At 43.2% G+C, this 15,908-nt stretch overlaps 1 protein-coding gene across 2 annotated transcripts in view; it reads left to right on the plus strand.

Annotated features, from left to right (window-relative positions):
* The first annotated feature begins 9,492 nt into the window (after positions 1 to 9,492).
* Positions 9,493 to 15,908, plus strand: part of SNAP25 (synaptosome associated protein 25) — a 30,808-nt gene continuing 24,392 nt past the window's right edge. The window contains exons 1-2 of one of the 2 annotated variants that reach the window (XM_074150530.1): positions 9,493 to 9,627; positions 10,286 to 10,327. In XM_074150530.1, coding sequence (XP_074006631.1) covers positions 9,556 to 9,627; positions 10,286 to 10,327 — 114 coding nt within the window. In that variant the 5' untranslated portion in view covers positions 9,493 to 9,555. The remainder of the gene's footprint in view (positions 9,628 to 10,285; positions 10,328 to 15,908) is intronic. The other variant, XM_074150531.1, reaches the window with a different exon arrangement.

The raw sequence follows: 15,908 nt of genomic DNA on the forward strand, positions 1-15,908 counted from the left end.
GGGGTAGCTAATAGGCACAGGCACAGTTCATCTTCTGTTTTACAGTGACTTTATAAGGTTGAATTCGATTGATCCAGCCTCTGTGGGAGAGATGTGAGACTGCTGCACACTGCCCTCTGACTTCCCAGGCTGTGACCAACCCCTTTCCTGGAGCCCACTGAAAGCATGTGTCTCATACCACCTCCAAAACCTCTGCACTTCGCAGTCGTCATCTGTAAGCGACTCTTAAACAGTGAGGAAAAGGAGCCATAACACTTTGGGGCAGACGGGTGCTGAACACCTTTGGTGCTACAAGCCAAAGGTGGATGCAGGTCCCGCTCAGCTTCCTGGGAAATCTCTGCCTGCCTTTGCCCCACACTGGTTTCCCCATCACTGCCCTCACCCCAAAAGATCATTTTGGTTTGAGACGCTCCACAGGGGTGACATTTATCTTAGATCAGGGGGTGTGAAAGAGGCTTGGATGTGTGTATGGAGGCAGAGGGCTGGACCAGGAGCTCTGGGCGCTCTTGAGAAAACTCTGTAGAGGGAATAGCTTCTTTCTAAAAACCTACGATCAGCAAAATCTTATAGCAGCTTTCCAATATCGGAAGGGGGCCTACAACAAAGCTGGAGAGGGCCTTTTTACAAGGGCATGTAGCAATAGGACGAGGGATAATGTTTTCAAACTGAAAGAGGGGAGATTTACATTAGACATTAGGAAGAAATTCTTTACTGTGAGGGTGTGAGACACTGGCACAGGTTGCTTAGGGAAGTCATGGATGCCCTGTCCCTGCAGGTCTTCAAGACCAGGCTGGAGGGGCTTTGAGCAACCTTGTCTAGTGGGAGGTGTCCCTGCCCATGGTAGGGGGCTGGAACTAAATGATCTTTAAGGTCTCATCTGATTCTAACTATTCTATGATTCTATGAAATGCAACAGACCTCATGCAGCCTAATGGCAACTCCATTTATGCTCCCCAGGAAAATATGCCATGCAGTTCGCTTTTCCTTGCTGTGTCCCAAATCCCTCAATAAATGTCGTGCAATAATTCAATTTTATATTTATATTCCATGTATCTATCTATCTATCTATCTATCTATCTATCTATCTATCCATCTATTCACTTAAGAGAAACAGAAGGGGGCAGGTAGAGCCCCATAAACATCTGGCACAAAAGCATTTAAGATGCCAAGCACTCTTGTTCTACGTTTGCACAGGCCCACACGCCCACCCTCCGCTGTTCCCCCTCCACACACTGCCAGCGTCTACCAGCACATTGCTGGCTGGTAGCTCAACCTGCATGCCTGACACCACTAATGGCAGTGGTAAAACTTCCTCCAACTTGAAATGGGGCGTGACTTTCACCCCTAGCTTCTAAAATTGGCCTTTAATCAGATTTAGTAGCTTAGGAGCAGCGTAAAAAACCTCAGGTTGGAATATGATCAAAGAGAAGAGAGGCTGACTGCTTCCCACTGCTGCAGTGGTGGTGAGTGAATATTTTGAGGAAGATCTGAATGAATTCAGGGTGTGAGTTTCACTGAAAATCGTGACACAGTCAGAAATCTCATCCTCCAGCTCAGCAGATGCCTTTTGTTTTTCTCCCAGGTTCTGGCCACAGGATGTAAATAGCTTTGTCATGAGTCAAGACATTTTCTTTAATCCTCTCTACTAATACCTGGATTTCTTGTCCTGAGCCACCAAGATCCCGCTATGCAAATGGCAAGTGAGGTTGTAGGATATTTTCGACTAGGTGTCTCCTGGAGGGATGGGGAAGCACTAAGCCCTTCGAGCAAAGTCTATATCCTCATTTAAAATACCCTGTGAAATCCCAGCCACCCTTTTCCAGAGATTAATTCCAACTGGAACCAGCATAACCAATATCTGTTAGGATGATCAGGGCAACAGTCCATCTACCAAGAAAGAACTAACAGAATCTGATCTTTCATGCCATAAGATATGCTGAAAAAGGCTATGACTGCTGTTCATATACCACAGAGAGAGAGAGAAGGAGAGAGCAGGGAAGGAGAGAAACTAAGCCACAGGACAAGACTGCACAGAAACAAGCTGCTGTTTTCTGGCTGTGAATTAATTTGTGCTAGAAGTGAAATGTTTTCTGGATACTGGAGAAGTGAGGGTCTGGACTCAGAACTAGTGGAAATACAATAAACTTTGGGAATCATAGGACATTGCTTACTAAATTATAAATGAAGCTGTATGAGGCAGCTATCTGTGATAGCAGGGAATTAGACTCACAGCAGCCTCTCCAGTCCAGGTCTCTGTTCTGCGTCCTCTGTGCTGCCAGCATCTCCCTTCAGACAAGGTGCCCACTCCTGGTATGGGGGTTTCATTCTTCACCCTGCACCACTCTGGCTGGTTGCTCTCTCCCAGACAGAAAAAACGCAAACTTTTTTGCCTGCAATATTTGCCTGTCAGAAAGCAAATAAAAAAAAAAAAGGAAAAACGTGTGGGTACATAGCTGTAGAAATGAACTGCAAAGAGATAACACATTGAAAGGTTTATTTTCTAAAGCAGTTTTGTTAGCAGTAAAATGGATAGAAAGTAAAGTTATTACTCTGAAGTGAAATGTTACAAAATGGCTGCTCTGTGCTTTTTTTTTTTTCAGTGCAGGAGCCTGATAAAGCAACACGCACATGTTGGAGCCTCATAAAACAGCAGTGTTGTCTGACAACTGACAGGACAATGACTTGCTTTGTATTGGGATGGGGTGGCTCCAGGCATTTCTTTTATGGTTGCCTGTTCTTCTCCGAGATCTCAACGGCAACTTTTCCCACCTGCTGTTGCCCCTGGCTGCGGCACCTGGGGGAAGCGTGGGATGTATTGCTCATAACCTCCCTATTTGCAGAAACCAGAGGCAGGGAGCGGTTGTGTCAACACAACTTGTCTGCTGCACTGCAACTGTGTATGCACATAATCACAGTCATTTACCCACTAATGATCAGGGGTTTGCCAGGGGTAGAGGTGCCCACATTCACAAGTAATTCCCCTGGTAGCACATCTACGTTGCGGAATTGCATTCACACTAAGAAATCATTTTATTGAGCTTTTTTTTGTCATTATAGCAGCACAAGCCCATAGGAAAACTGCTTTCCAATGTATTCAGCAAATACTCAGGAGTCACAATTTTGCTTAATTATACTTCGGCATCTTCATTTTGGCCTCTGACTGGCGAGTTCTCCTTCCAGCTAGACAGGGTTTCTGACACAGAGATGCAGCATGAGAACACATCATGCTCACTAGCATATATCCAAAAGCCCCTGTTGTCCTATACCACATACGTTCCCAAACTGAGTGCCAGTCCATGCCCTGAAACACCTGCAACTTAAGCAGGAAAAAAATCTGGACAAGATGGAAGGAAGAGTTTTATCCGTATTGTGTAGATGGGAGACAGATTCAGTTGTTAAACACAGACAAGCAGTCCCATCAGAGGGTATCCAAGACATCTGCACAACACTGACAGATACAGCCAGCAGCAGGAAGCCAAATGCCTACAGCATCTCACACAGCTGTAGAGACCTATCTTCAGGCAACACAAGCAAGCCCGGAGAGTAAAATAAGTTGTCTAAGGCGATGCAGGAAGACAGTGACAAACTAGGAATTGCCTGCTTTTCATGAATTCAGATTTGCAAGATCTCAGTGCCCATCTTTTCCAAAGTCACTCCCTGACAAGCCCTCACCGGTTGGCCTTACTCTTTACTGAATATTAAGCGAAAAACAGAGTAAAATAGGTCATCACTGTACTCCACCAGCCTGGGCTGTGGAGCTGGGCCCAAAGGCTTGCAAGCAACACACCGTGGGACAACAACAGAAGAGAGATGAGGTGTCTGTGCCACACGTTAACGTCAACATACCCTCCAGAAACGCAGAGGCGGCTTTTTGGCTTAATCAGTAACACCAATATAACAAAGGTGTTTCTTTGGAAATGAGAACTTTGCTGAAAATCTTGTGAATACATTCATCCAGGCAATAGGCTGTGCTGAGCTGATATAAAAAGCAGATGTTCCTCAAGATTTATTTCAGAGCTACTTAAAATTTAAATCTAAATAACAAATTTGAGTAATTTGTCATTGTTACATTTTACGCAATAGCATAAATCTTTAAATAGGATTTTTCATTACAAAATTAGCTGATTTGTTCTCCAAGTGCTTTCAGATCAATTAAAATACAGTAAGAGCAAAAGTAGGAAAGGCTTCTGCTATAGACGGTATTAATTGTAGTGAGCTCTGGGTGAAACGGAGATGACAGAAGTCAAAACCCAGAAGAGCTAGAGCTTGTGAGAGCCATTGCTGAGAGCCCATGATCTAAAGAAGCTATGATCCCCTCTCCCTTAAATAATTTCTCCCCAGCTGTTGTTTGTCACACTGACTGTGGGCAGCACACGCACGCCTTTCTTGGCTTTCTGTTGGGATTTGCCTTCGAACACTACATCCTCAGTTTCAAGGGGAGCATGCTGGTGTCAGGCACACACACAGGTATTGGTATCTAAGCATCCTTTTGCAGCAGGTTTTCACTTTTCATGTAATTTCATTCCCTGCTGGTGTTAGGAGGCAGTTTCTGGTCTAGACTGAGCTCTGGGGTTCATGCCAGTGCATTTCTTATAACCCAGCTGCAAAAAGCCCATCTAGGGAAGGCTGGTGAAGGTGGTGAAAGACATGGCCAACATACTGGGTAGCTGAGCTCTAGATAGCTTCCCGCTGGGCAGTGATAGCTGTCAGGGAGGTCCACCAGAGAAAAGGATGTGCATCTTGAAAGGAGGATCCTATGTAGCCCCAGAACTGCCTTGTGCCTGCCCCATCGTGGCTGAACATGCCTTGCTCAGCACCCGGGGAGCCGACTGAACGGCTGCAAGGCAACACTGGGGAGTAAGGATGACCCACTTCATCTCTGGAAAAACTTCATCTCCCCCTTTGACCAGCATGTGTTTCTCCTACCAACAACCAGATTAAAAATGAAAGGAGAATAGCTGCAAACCAAGATCCAGCTTTAAATGGCTCAACCTCTGACCTAAGAAGCTTGATCCAAAGTGTCTCTTTGTGTTTTCTCTGGCTCTACTAATGCCACACCACTGTGGTAATGCTGTTTCAATCCTACAAGAAAGAAGCATAAAGTCTGGTATTGACCGACTCAGACTTTTTTAGTAGAATACGCCAATGCAGTCATCCTCTGGCTACAAATATCCACAGGAAGAATAGATGTGTCCTTTAATAACAGGGAGAGTGCTTAAAAAAGAACGCTTTATTGCAGTGCTGCCTTCACCACAGTAAATTGCAGCATTTTCATTTTCCTGTATTTATTGCATTGAAGTGTTTATATCACTGTGAAGCAAATATTTGCTTTCAAAGGTCACTCATTGTATCTCTTCCTCTGGGGATATATGTAGGTCCCTTAGACTTCAGTATAACTCCATAAGGATATATAATGTTCTCACTATGAGATTCTTTATTGCATCTGAACACTACTAAAATAGCAGATGCAGAATTCAAAGTATAATAGGTAATGTGTTTCCATTAGCTAGTCTCTCTTTGTATTTTTCTTTAACCCTTAGTCTGTTTTTGTGCTACTGTATGAGCAGTGGCGTAAATTGTAAGACTGGCTCACAGGGAATTTGATGTAAGTCACCCAAACCCTCGAAGTGACTTGCATTGTCTAGAAGACACAGAGCAGAGCTTGGTACATGATGTACACAGTTTTTTGTAAGAATGGTTGGACTTTTATCTCCTTTTAAGAGAGCATCGTGTATGTTTGTGAGTGAACCCAGAGGATTTCTGTTTCCTTTACTGAAATAGAAAAACCAAGGTCCTTGTGAAATTTTGAGCGTATATTTGTTTATACAATTATTGTGAGTATAAACACAAATTGAGTGAATGCGTGAAAGTGGCTGGAACTTCTGTAGCAACTTTTTTTTTAATCAAGGTTCTAGATCTAAAGAGGTTAACATATTACATCACAGCTATGGTTTTCTGATCTATCATCTCTGCAGTGATTGCAGACAAAATAAAATCTAGTTTATGTTGAAAGTACAGAGTACATTTTGGAGATGTTATTTCCAGCCATATTGGGGGTTCCTATGGCAATTAAAGCATTTTGATACTTGGTTCAAATCAGCTTGAATGAGACTAGAATGCAAAATATCAGCTATTTTCAAAAATAAAAATTCCACAAGGAATTTATTCCCCAAAGTCCTCAGTAGTATCTGTGGTCTGTTCCTGTTTTCCTAAAACATCTGCAGGTTTCAAAGGGACCAAAGACAGACTAATACTTTATGCTTTTGAAAGCCCATCTGGTAATTAGTGAGAGCAAATCTGTTATGGTTTACCTTTTCCTGGCCATTCCTGTAATCATTCCATTTCAATGTTTTAATACATCAAGAGGACTATATATAGGTGTTCCTAAGAGACACCATGGAGGGAAATTGTACTCTAGAGAAATAATTCCCTTTAAAACACATAAATCTGCTCCCTGTAGGATTTTATTGATAGCAGGATTTGTTGTTGGAAATTCATGATGCTGGAATGGAATTTCAGCCTAAATGGGACTTTTCAAGGAAAATACTATCTCTAAGCTGTCCTATTCTACATTTTGAACTGCAAAATCTGCTAAAAATTTAAACCCATTCCCAGCCACCTGCAAAACATTGGCAGTTTATCATATTGTGTGCAAATCAGTAACCTTTATTGATTCTTGAACATGGTTTTCTATTAAATAAAGTTGAATCAGCACTGCTGTGGGGCACTTTTGTTTATGGCTAAAACTTGATGTAAAATGACTTGTCTGGAAGAATGCTTTTTGCTATTTCTCAATCCATTCTAAATGCTTTACAAATACCAAACAATCTCAGTAAACCTGTCAAGTTCGATCACTTGCTACAAAACATCTCTCTGGTTACAACCTCTGACTTTTTTTTAGCTTGATGCAAAAACGGCGCATCTGTCACTAAGATGCCAACTAGTGGGTCTAACTAACCGAGAAAGATAACTCTAAAGAAAAATCACAAAGTTTCTCCACTTTCTTTCTTTTTTGCAACCACCCAACATCACTGCTGGCTCATGATCAAAAATTAATAAGTAAAAGGTCAAAAGTCAGGCTGAAATATACTTGAGGACTGAATTTTCTGTGCAATTTTTATTATCTGCAGTGACTGGCACATAGACTGTTGTTATTCATTATTGTCAGTAGAAGTACTCATCTCACCTTCATTCGCTTACAGATCTGTAATCATTCACCTCACACTGGATATGCTTAGGGACTGAACCAAATTCCCTGTTAGCATCCCATCCTCGCACTGATGCATCAACTCCCACTTTACAGCTAGCAAGATGCTACCAGGTAGACATAGTGCAGAACCAGTTTCCTGCCCCTCACAGCTAGATGTATATACCAATTAGATCAGTCCCAAAATCATGATTAAATTGTCCTGATTTTTGCTAAAGCTCAGTGCTGTTATTGTGCCAGCGTAAGTGGAGTAAGGGATCCAGGCAGAGGAGAATATTTTAACTAAATATTCTAAACTAGATCCACAGACTTAATCCTGGTATTCTGTCACAGAGGCTGTGCCAGAAATATTTAAATGCTGAGATTTGCCTCAATCTGAGAAAAAAACACAGTTTGTGAAGCAGTGACCAGTGCTAGTGCCAGCCTGTGCCAAGTGGGACAGAAGTTTGGAGTCGTTCTTTACCTCTTTTCCTCCTAATCTTCGGAGTGCGCCATTTTTTGTAAAGCCTATTTACTGCTGTTTGTGAGCATCCTTGAAGTGCCTGATATCTGTCTCAATATTAGCCACGAAATTAAGCTCTGCATTTGCAGGGCTGAAGATGAGTTGCTTAAGCTTGGTCCTTCGCACCGCTGTGACCATGCAGCTGGCAGAACCAGGTGGGCTTCTTCATTGGTGTACATTTGGGCTCCTAAATATTGTGTGACCCATCACAAAATGTAAGTCTCCCTCTGACAAGGATATGGCAATGTGTTCAGTGATGAAAGTGAGAACCAGTGAGATGCTGCAGGGCTGACTCTTCGAGATGGATTTCTTCCTGCTGTGGCTTCAAAGAGGGAAAGCAACTATGAGTGAGGGCACAGCTGATGCGAAAGCATGAAGGTCACATATTCCCTCTTATTTAAGAAAAACAGCAAATCCGTTGTTGAAGCTGCAGAGGAAATGCAAGGATCTGTCTGCTTTCCTTATACATTTCTAAGCAAACAGGGTGTGATCCAGGAAATCTCCCTGCCCCTCAGCTGTACCTGTTCAGCCCATACTCGTCTTGTCCTGACAGTGAGCACTGTCAAAGTGAGGAACATTCATCTCCAATAGATAATAATTTCCATTTAAACAGAGTTATTATTGTTAAAATTTTAGAGTCAAGCTCCGCCCTGACTTATCTTGTTTCATAAAGGCTGCATGTATTGCAAAGACAGGACAGAAAATAGCCCCTGGGATTTTGCCTTCTTAGAGCAGCTTTGCTGAAATGGGCTGCTTTTGTCCTTTTTCTGTAATTGAGCATGATGGCATGTGCTTTATGGCTGTTTATTTGCAGTCCCCCACAACTTCCCCACCTCCTCTGCACCTGGGATTAGGTTTTTCTGCAATGAACAAAACTAACATTCAGTGAGCAGCAATTTGTGATGTGCCATGCTTGAATCAAGCAAAGAAATAAGCCAGTGTTTTTGTTATAAAGACCTGACAGATGGTAGGAGGACCCGCCTTTCTTAATCAAGTCATGCTCAGTAATCAGAGCTAGCTCGAATTTATAACAAAAAAAGAAACCCTAACCAAATGAGGATTAATGGGCTACATCCTGATCTCCAGTTCGGATGAGCTCAGTGGCGTCGTTCTGTATTGAGAGGGATAACCAAGTTCAGAATTTGACCCACTTTGGGGAGAAGTTGAAAATACCAGTTAGATGTTTTAGTCACTTCCCCCGAAACAAAGGATTCTCCCAGGTAGACAACTTCACCCAATCTACCTGTAAACATTATTTTAGAGTCTGAACTAGAGCGTGGTGGACAAGTCAGTAGCTGATAAAAATCTGCAAAGTTTCATTGTCTTTAATTTCATTGCAGATATGTTACCTCAGTGTCTGGCCCTCCAGGCGATGCGGCTGAAATCAAGGACATGAGGGGCACAGGCTTTACCTTGAGCTCCTTCATGTTAAGACTTTTAATTTTAGAGAAGAATGAATGGGTTTCTGGTAGCAAATAACAGCTCCTGAATCTCCAGCTTTGATATGGATAGCATTTGAAAGGTTAAGAAAAAAAGGATTTTCCTCAAAGAACATGACAAGGATACCCTGTTCTTCGAAAGTGATTAATATTATAGGAATAAAGCAACATCTTGAAAAATCCTGTGTGCTCTCTACTATATAGGAATTGCTACCCAGAACATAAGAGTTTGGGTGAGGGCACTCATGTAACAAAAGCACTTTTGTGGGACTGACATTTAAGCACAATTCAGTGAGTCAAGGAGTGTAACCACGCTGTTTCTTTCCCTTTTCACTGTCTTCCAGGCTCACGAGCAGCTGAGCACAAATCCTTGATCTGCAGCTTCTACAAACACACCCACAGCTAAAATGGCAGAAGATGCTGATATGCGCAATGAGTTGGAAGAAATGCAGCGGCGTGCCGACCAGCTTGCTGATGAAGTGAGACCCATAGCTAAACTGGAAACTTGGGGCTGGGATTGGGGTTGGCATGAGAGACACGTCCAGAAATAGAAGCTGATCTGGCAAAGGATTTCTAGGCCTGATTCTGCTTTCTGTCAGCGTTACACTGAAAGCAGAGTTGGAAAAGAAATGAGCCGGGGTAAAATTTCATGTCAGGTTTAGTCTAGATTAAGGCACTTATTAATGGTGAGTTTGGTTTAGGTATTAGAGTCTGCATGGATTTGACTGGCCTCAGAGCAAAAAGCAGCAATTTAATATTTTCTGAGGATTCCTTCACTTTGCCAAACCTACTAAGTGTTAAAAGTCACCAATTAGGTCTCTGAAAAGTCTTAGCTGAAGACCACAGACTTTATCTTTAAAGTGGAACACCAGCTGTTCCAAGCACTACCACTGTGGTGTATGAGCAAGGGGAGCACAGGCCTTAGAGACTGCAGCTGCCTGGAGATGCGGTGGGAATGGCCGCATCAGCGAGCCGTAACAGAGCTGAAGATGAAGAGATCACCAGTACCCTGCTGATGGCCTGATTTTGAGGGAAGGCAACGAGCATAGGAAAAGCATACTGTCAGCATGAGCCTGCACATTAGTGTTGGAAACTGTAGCTTGCCAAATCTAAGTAGTTTTTCCTCTTTTTTTCCAGTCCCTTGAGAGCACCCGTCGAATGCTGCAGCTTGTTGAAGAGGTAAGGGCTAGCATTTTACTTGCACTTCTGTTGTGGGCAAAAGTGATGGAGAGTCAGACACTGGAATTTTGGGGTTTTTAACTCACGTTGCTAGGGCCTGGCCATGGCTTTGTGCGGCTTCGTCCCTCCTTATCCTTACCCCTTACCAGAGTCATTCAAGACACTGTACCCTAGTTGCCAAGTGTCACACTGCAGCCCAGCTGCTGAGGCAATGTTTTGCCCATACCTGAGTATCCGTTGAGACTGGCTACTCGAGATAAACCAAGGAAACAGCTTCCAAAGGTGACCTGGAGTCAGAGACAAGTGGCTGAGTTTGCAGCAGAGCTCCTGGAGCCTCGTGCTGGCACCGCTCTGACGTCCTTGCCATAACACTGCAAGTGGGGAAGGTAAGAAAGGTACTCAGTCTGTTTGCCCTGTTGTCTCTAAATACCTCCCTCTCCATAAACACTTGCAGCTATTTATAGACCATTGGTCACCACAGCATTTAAATGCCACTTCTTTATGTATCTCTGAAACATTCATTAGGATTTCAAGGCTTATTAGATGTCCTAGACTGACAGCTTTGGAAAAGGAGGTTCTCTGATTTTCCACGGTGCTAAGGAAGGGGACCCAGGCTCAGTCCTCGTAGCTAATGCAGCTTATACATGCCTGGATATGTCACTCCTAGAAGGGAAAAAACAATTCAGCCAGGCTTCATTTCACCCTCTTCTTAACAAAGGGGTTTAAAAGTTGGAAATTCCCAAACTCAGTTTAGTTTAGAGTGTTCGGCCATCAGGTGGTGGAAAACTTTGCTCCCGCCTGACAGGACATATTATTTTCAGACACCATGTGAGCCTTGGCTCCAGAGCTGGTGACATTTTTAATCAGGGTCATCAGCACTGACAGTCCCAGTACTCCTGACAAGCAGAGGAGTCTCCAGCAGAGACAAGGGGAAGAAAATTACATCAGGTCCTACGTTCAGGAACAAGCACAAGCCCAGCTGTAGGCTTCATGGCCTTGAAATTAATCACAACTGTAGAGATCAATGGAGTCCAGTGGCAACAAAATTAAATTTCTGTGTACGGACAGACAGACAGATGGGTCATTGAGCATAGTCAGCATCACTTCTCCTCCACAAACACTTCAGATCTGGGCCCCTTACAGTCCTAACATGCTCTTGTCTCACAAGCAATCTGTCTCTCTTTGCTGCTCAATTCCCTGGACATGCCATTTCTAACCATCACTTTATGTCAACTCCATGCTGGATGCAGCTCCTGCTGAAATCAATTCAATGACATGGAAGAGAGTTTCATGCGGGTACCTCCACAAACGCAAGGCAGGAGAGCCTGCTGCCCCAAAATGCCTGTGATCTGTATAGGCAAGGCAGATGATGAGTGGGAAGAAAGAGAGGCGCAGGAAAAGGAAGTGATTTGCTCAGGGCCAAGCCATCAGTAAATATCAGCCCTGTCTCTCCTGAGCCATATTTGGGTGACCTATGCACTCTTTGAGTCGTCTTAACATATTGAACTGGCATATTGTGAATGCCACTGGAATTTCAGTATTAAATCACGGCAAATGGCAAAGTGGGAAGAGAACTGGGACTGCTGAATTTACCAATGAATTTATGTAGGACTCTAGCGCTGCTTGGAAGAGCTCGGCATCTCTCTGGACCTGGCTTTTTTTTCAGATGCTACATTATCTTCCTGTCCAAATAGAGAAGTTTCTAAAACTAGCACTGAGTAGTCAAGGGAATTCTTTATAATGAGCTGAATATTATTTTCACTAATGTGACTACAGAAGACCTTTAAAATTCTTCTGTGGTCTAAACAGTTGGTTGATTACTCTGAGCCCATTTCCTAGGTACTTTAAAAGAATGCAGCATTTAGAGAGTGAGAGATTTTATACTGAAAAGACAAATGGTGAGTGTCTTTGAAATCGACCTCGCACTGCTCTGATTTAATAGACCCCAAAAATCCAATTAGACTCCCTTGCTTAGCAGAACCTGTCTAGTGGGTAGAGATAGAAAATATTCTTTCTCAGTGAAAGAATGCTTTTTACTCTATTCTCTTGATACAGCAAATCTGTTATTCCTTACACAGGAAAAGGATGCCTCCATGTTTAAGCATTATTACTATATACATATGTATGGATTCCTGTCATGGTTGGCTCCACTCTGTTAGACAGTAGGAAAACAAGAGTATAAAAAGACTGACTTAGCTCCACTCTAGAGACAGAAGAGTGCTGTCCACCCAGGGAAGCCTATCGCACTACAAGGCAACCTTAATGCTGAAATGTATGTCATAGCCTCAGGGACAAAACCAATGTCCCCAAAGGACTGTGCCCTTCTTGCTCAAGAAGACTAGGCTGAATTTGGAGACTGAACCCTGGTGCTGTTCCCAGGGAACGTTGGCAAGGAAAACCCAATCTGTTACTGCTTCTAATTTTTATAACCCAGCTTGCAAGAAGCTGATTGTTTCAGCCTTAGCACAACAAGGGAAGCAGGGAGATGTGGTGAGTGGCTGTTGTAAAGTCGCCACTGCTTTGCTCCAAGACAACTATGTACTGGGATGGCAGATTACAAAACTCAGTTTGCTCTGTACTGCCCAGCATACCCACCCAACACAGTTACACCAACATTGACCAATGCTCATTCGAGCTACTCAGCTACTCGGTGCTATGAATACCTATATTTTATGATGATGCTGTGCGATGTTTGGGCCAAAACATAAAATAAAAATGAACTGAGGCAGAAGTGACACTAAATACACAGTTTGCAGCTGACCTTCTTATTTTCTTGTTCAAGCTTTTTACCTCTGAGCCAACTTTATGAAATGCAGAAAAACACATTCAAGGGGAAAAGCCCTGAGTGTACTACCATATTCTAGTGGAACCACCATGGCCTTTAAAGCAAATCAATCATTGCAGTGTGGGAAAAAAAAATGGTTTCTAGCTATGATGCAACAAGGGATAAAATATCCACAAGATCAGTACTGCATAAAGCCCAGCAAGAAAGCACTTAGCAACATGTACAGATAAAAGGTCTGCTTTGTACATTTAAATCCAGACAAGACTGTCTTCTCCTCTCATATACTGGAGGGTTAGAGTCAAGTTTACTAATATATCAAAGCTGAAATTGTGAGCTATAAATGTTTGATAACCTCATGATGCTGCTCTATACCGACACTGAACACGCAGTATGCCATTGTACTAAACTTCCTTTACTCGTGATTGGGAAGGGAGTTTCCTGTGACGTTATTATCACAGTCAAATGTTCCTTAGTCTGAAGAATAAAGGAAAAAAAAATATTCTATTAATTTAAAATTTGGTCCAAACCTTGTCAGAGCTAATTTGAAAAATCCCTTTGACATCATTAGCTATTGGAACTGTTCCTACTCAGAAAAGTGTTTTAAAAAGTTTTAATCTACTCAGAAAAGTGGACAGAAATAAGTATCTGGCACAGAAGAAGGTGATTCATACTTCTGGTCCTATGCAGGATGAGACCCCTTTGTCTATGTGAACCATCAGGGTAGCACTGGAGTCAGGGTCATCGTACTAGATGAAAACCAGGCACACAGGATTCAAGCTGGGGTTCACAGATTCATATCAGCTGAGGATCTGAACCACAGGGTGAATTAACAGGCTGAGAAGTAACATGGCTTTTTAATCAGGCATGGAGAGACACTGCATTTTTAACAGGGTGACAGTCAGTGAACTTGGAGCAGGAGCTGAGGAAATGCATTGCTATGGATGACTAAAAACTGTTTCTTTAACCATATTTTTGTTTTTAGGCTGTTGACACTTCTCTTTAGTGTCTCTGGGATCTGCTAGCAATGTCAGCCTGAACCTGGTACATAATTGTCTGCATTAATTTATTCAAAACAAACTCTATAATCCACATTGATTAAAGAAAAATTCTTCATTGAAGTGGAAATTTATGTGTTCTTTGCATAACTAAGAGTGCATATCTGGTTTTCAGGGTATCTCCTGAAATGCAGAAAAACTGAATTCTAGAATTTGGACTCTCTATCTGATACATCATTCCCTTATACTGTTATGAAAATCACCCCTCAGGCTAAACTAAAGCTGGAGTAGCTGCCTTTTGTAGCAGGCATGGGTAGGACCCAACACACTGTGTTCCTGGAGGGACTGATGGGCCCTTTGAGAAGTCATTCCAATTCTCTTCCTGGTTTTATTCCCACCTTGGGAAATTAGGTGACATAACAGCAATAATAAGAAATGCTACAGCAATGCATTTCCCCTCCAAAGTGCTGGGCAAAATTTGGTGGTTTGTTGCACAGCAGTCTCCATGGAAATCAAAGTCTAGGAGGACACGCCGGTCTACCTGCTCATTCCTTGAGCCAGGGCTGAGTATGTTTGAGGGCTGTGTAGGAAAGATTATTTGTTTTACCATCTGCAGTATACCTGCTTTATGGATAAACAGAGGAACTCCAGACCTGTCAGTTCAATGCGTCAACAAAAGCAATTTATGCCATGCCATTTTCTTATAAGGGACACGACTGCGCGGTACCATGGCAAAATCCAGCAGTCCAAATTCTCCTCCCAAGTGCAACAAGAAGACAAGTATGAGTCAGAAGTAACTCTGGAGAGAGAAGGCTGTTACAGATTTGAGAGCTGGATTAAAATGGCGTGTGCTCCATGAACTCTGTAGGGTCCTATGAAAGATGCATTTTTCTTCTCTCTGCCCTGAACTACCCTAAGCATCCCATTTTCTAAGAATCCTTATTTTGCCACTGACTAAACAGAGGATTGCCTGTGCAAGAATTGGCGTGTCTTAAGAAATTCCTCCATTGCACAGGAAGAAAGGCACGCTCTAATCCTGGGGAAAGTGTACTATTAGCACGTTTTCATAACAAGATGGACCTCACTAGTTCCACCCATTCATAGAATCATAGAATCACAGAATCATAGAATCCTCTGGGCCGGAAGGGACCTTCAAAGGTCATCTAGTCCGACCCCCCCTGCAGTCAGTGGGGACACCCCCAACTAGACCAGGTTGCCCAGGGCCTCGTCGAGCCTTACCTTGAATGTCTCCAGGGAAGGGGCCTCAACCACCTCCCTTGGCAACCTATTCCAGTGTTCCACCACCCTCATGGTAAAGAACTTATTCCTAATGTCTAATCTAAATCTGCTTTTTTCCAGTTTAAAGCCATTACCCCTTGTTCTGTCATTGCCGGCCTTTGTAAATAGACTGTCTCCAGCCTTCTTGTAGGCCCCCTTCAGGTACTGGAAGGTTGCTATTAGGTCTCCCCGGAGCCTCCTCTTCTCCAGGCTGAACAACCCCAGCCCCCTCAGCCTGTCCTCGTAGCAGAGGCGCTCCAACCCCCTGATCATTTTGGTGGCCCTGCTCTGGACCCTCTCTATCAGGTCCATGTCCTTCTTATATTGAGGGCTCCAGACCTGCACACAGTACTCCAGGTGAGGTCTCACCAGAGCAGAGTAAAGTGGCAGAATCACCTCTCTGGATCTGCTGGCAACACATCTCTTGATGCAGCCCAGGATGCGATTGGCCTTCTGGGCTGCAAGTGCACATTGCCTGCTCATGTCCAGCTTTTCATCCATCACACCCCCAAGTCCCTTTCCT

The sequence above is a fragment of the Numenius arquata genome, chromosome 7, assembly GCF_964106895.1.
Source record: "Numenius arquata chromosome 7, bNumArq3.hap1.1, whole genome shotgun sequence".
Classification (NCBI taxonomy): domain Eukaryota; kingdom Metazoa; phylum Chordata; class Aves; order Charadriiformes; family Scolopacidae; genus Numenius; species Numenius arquata.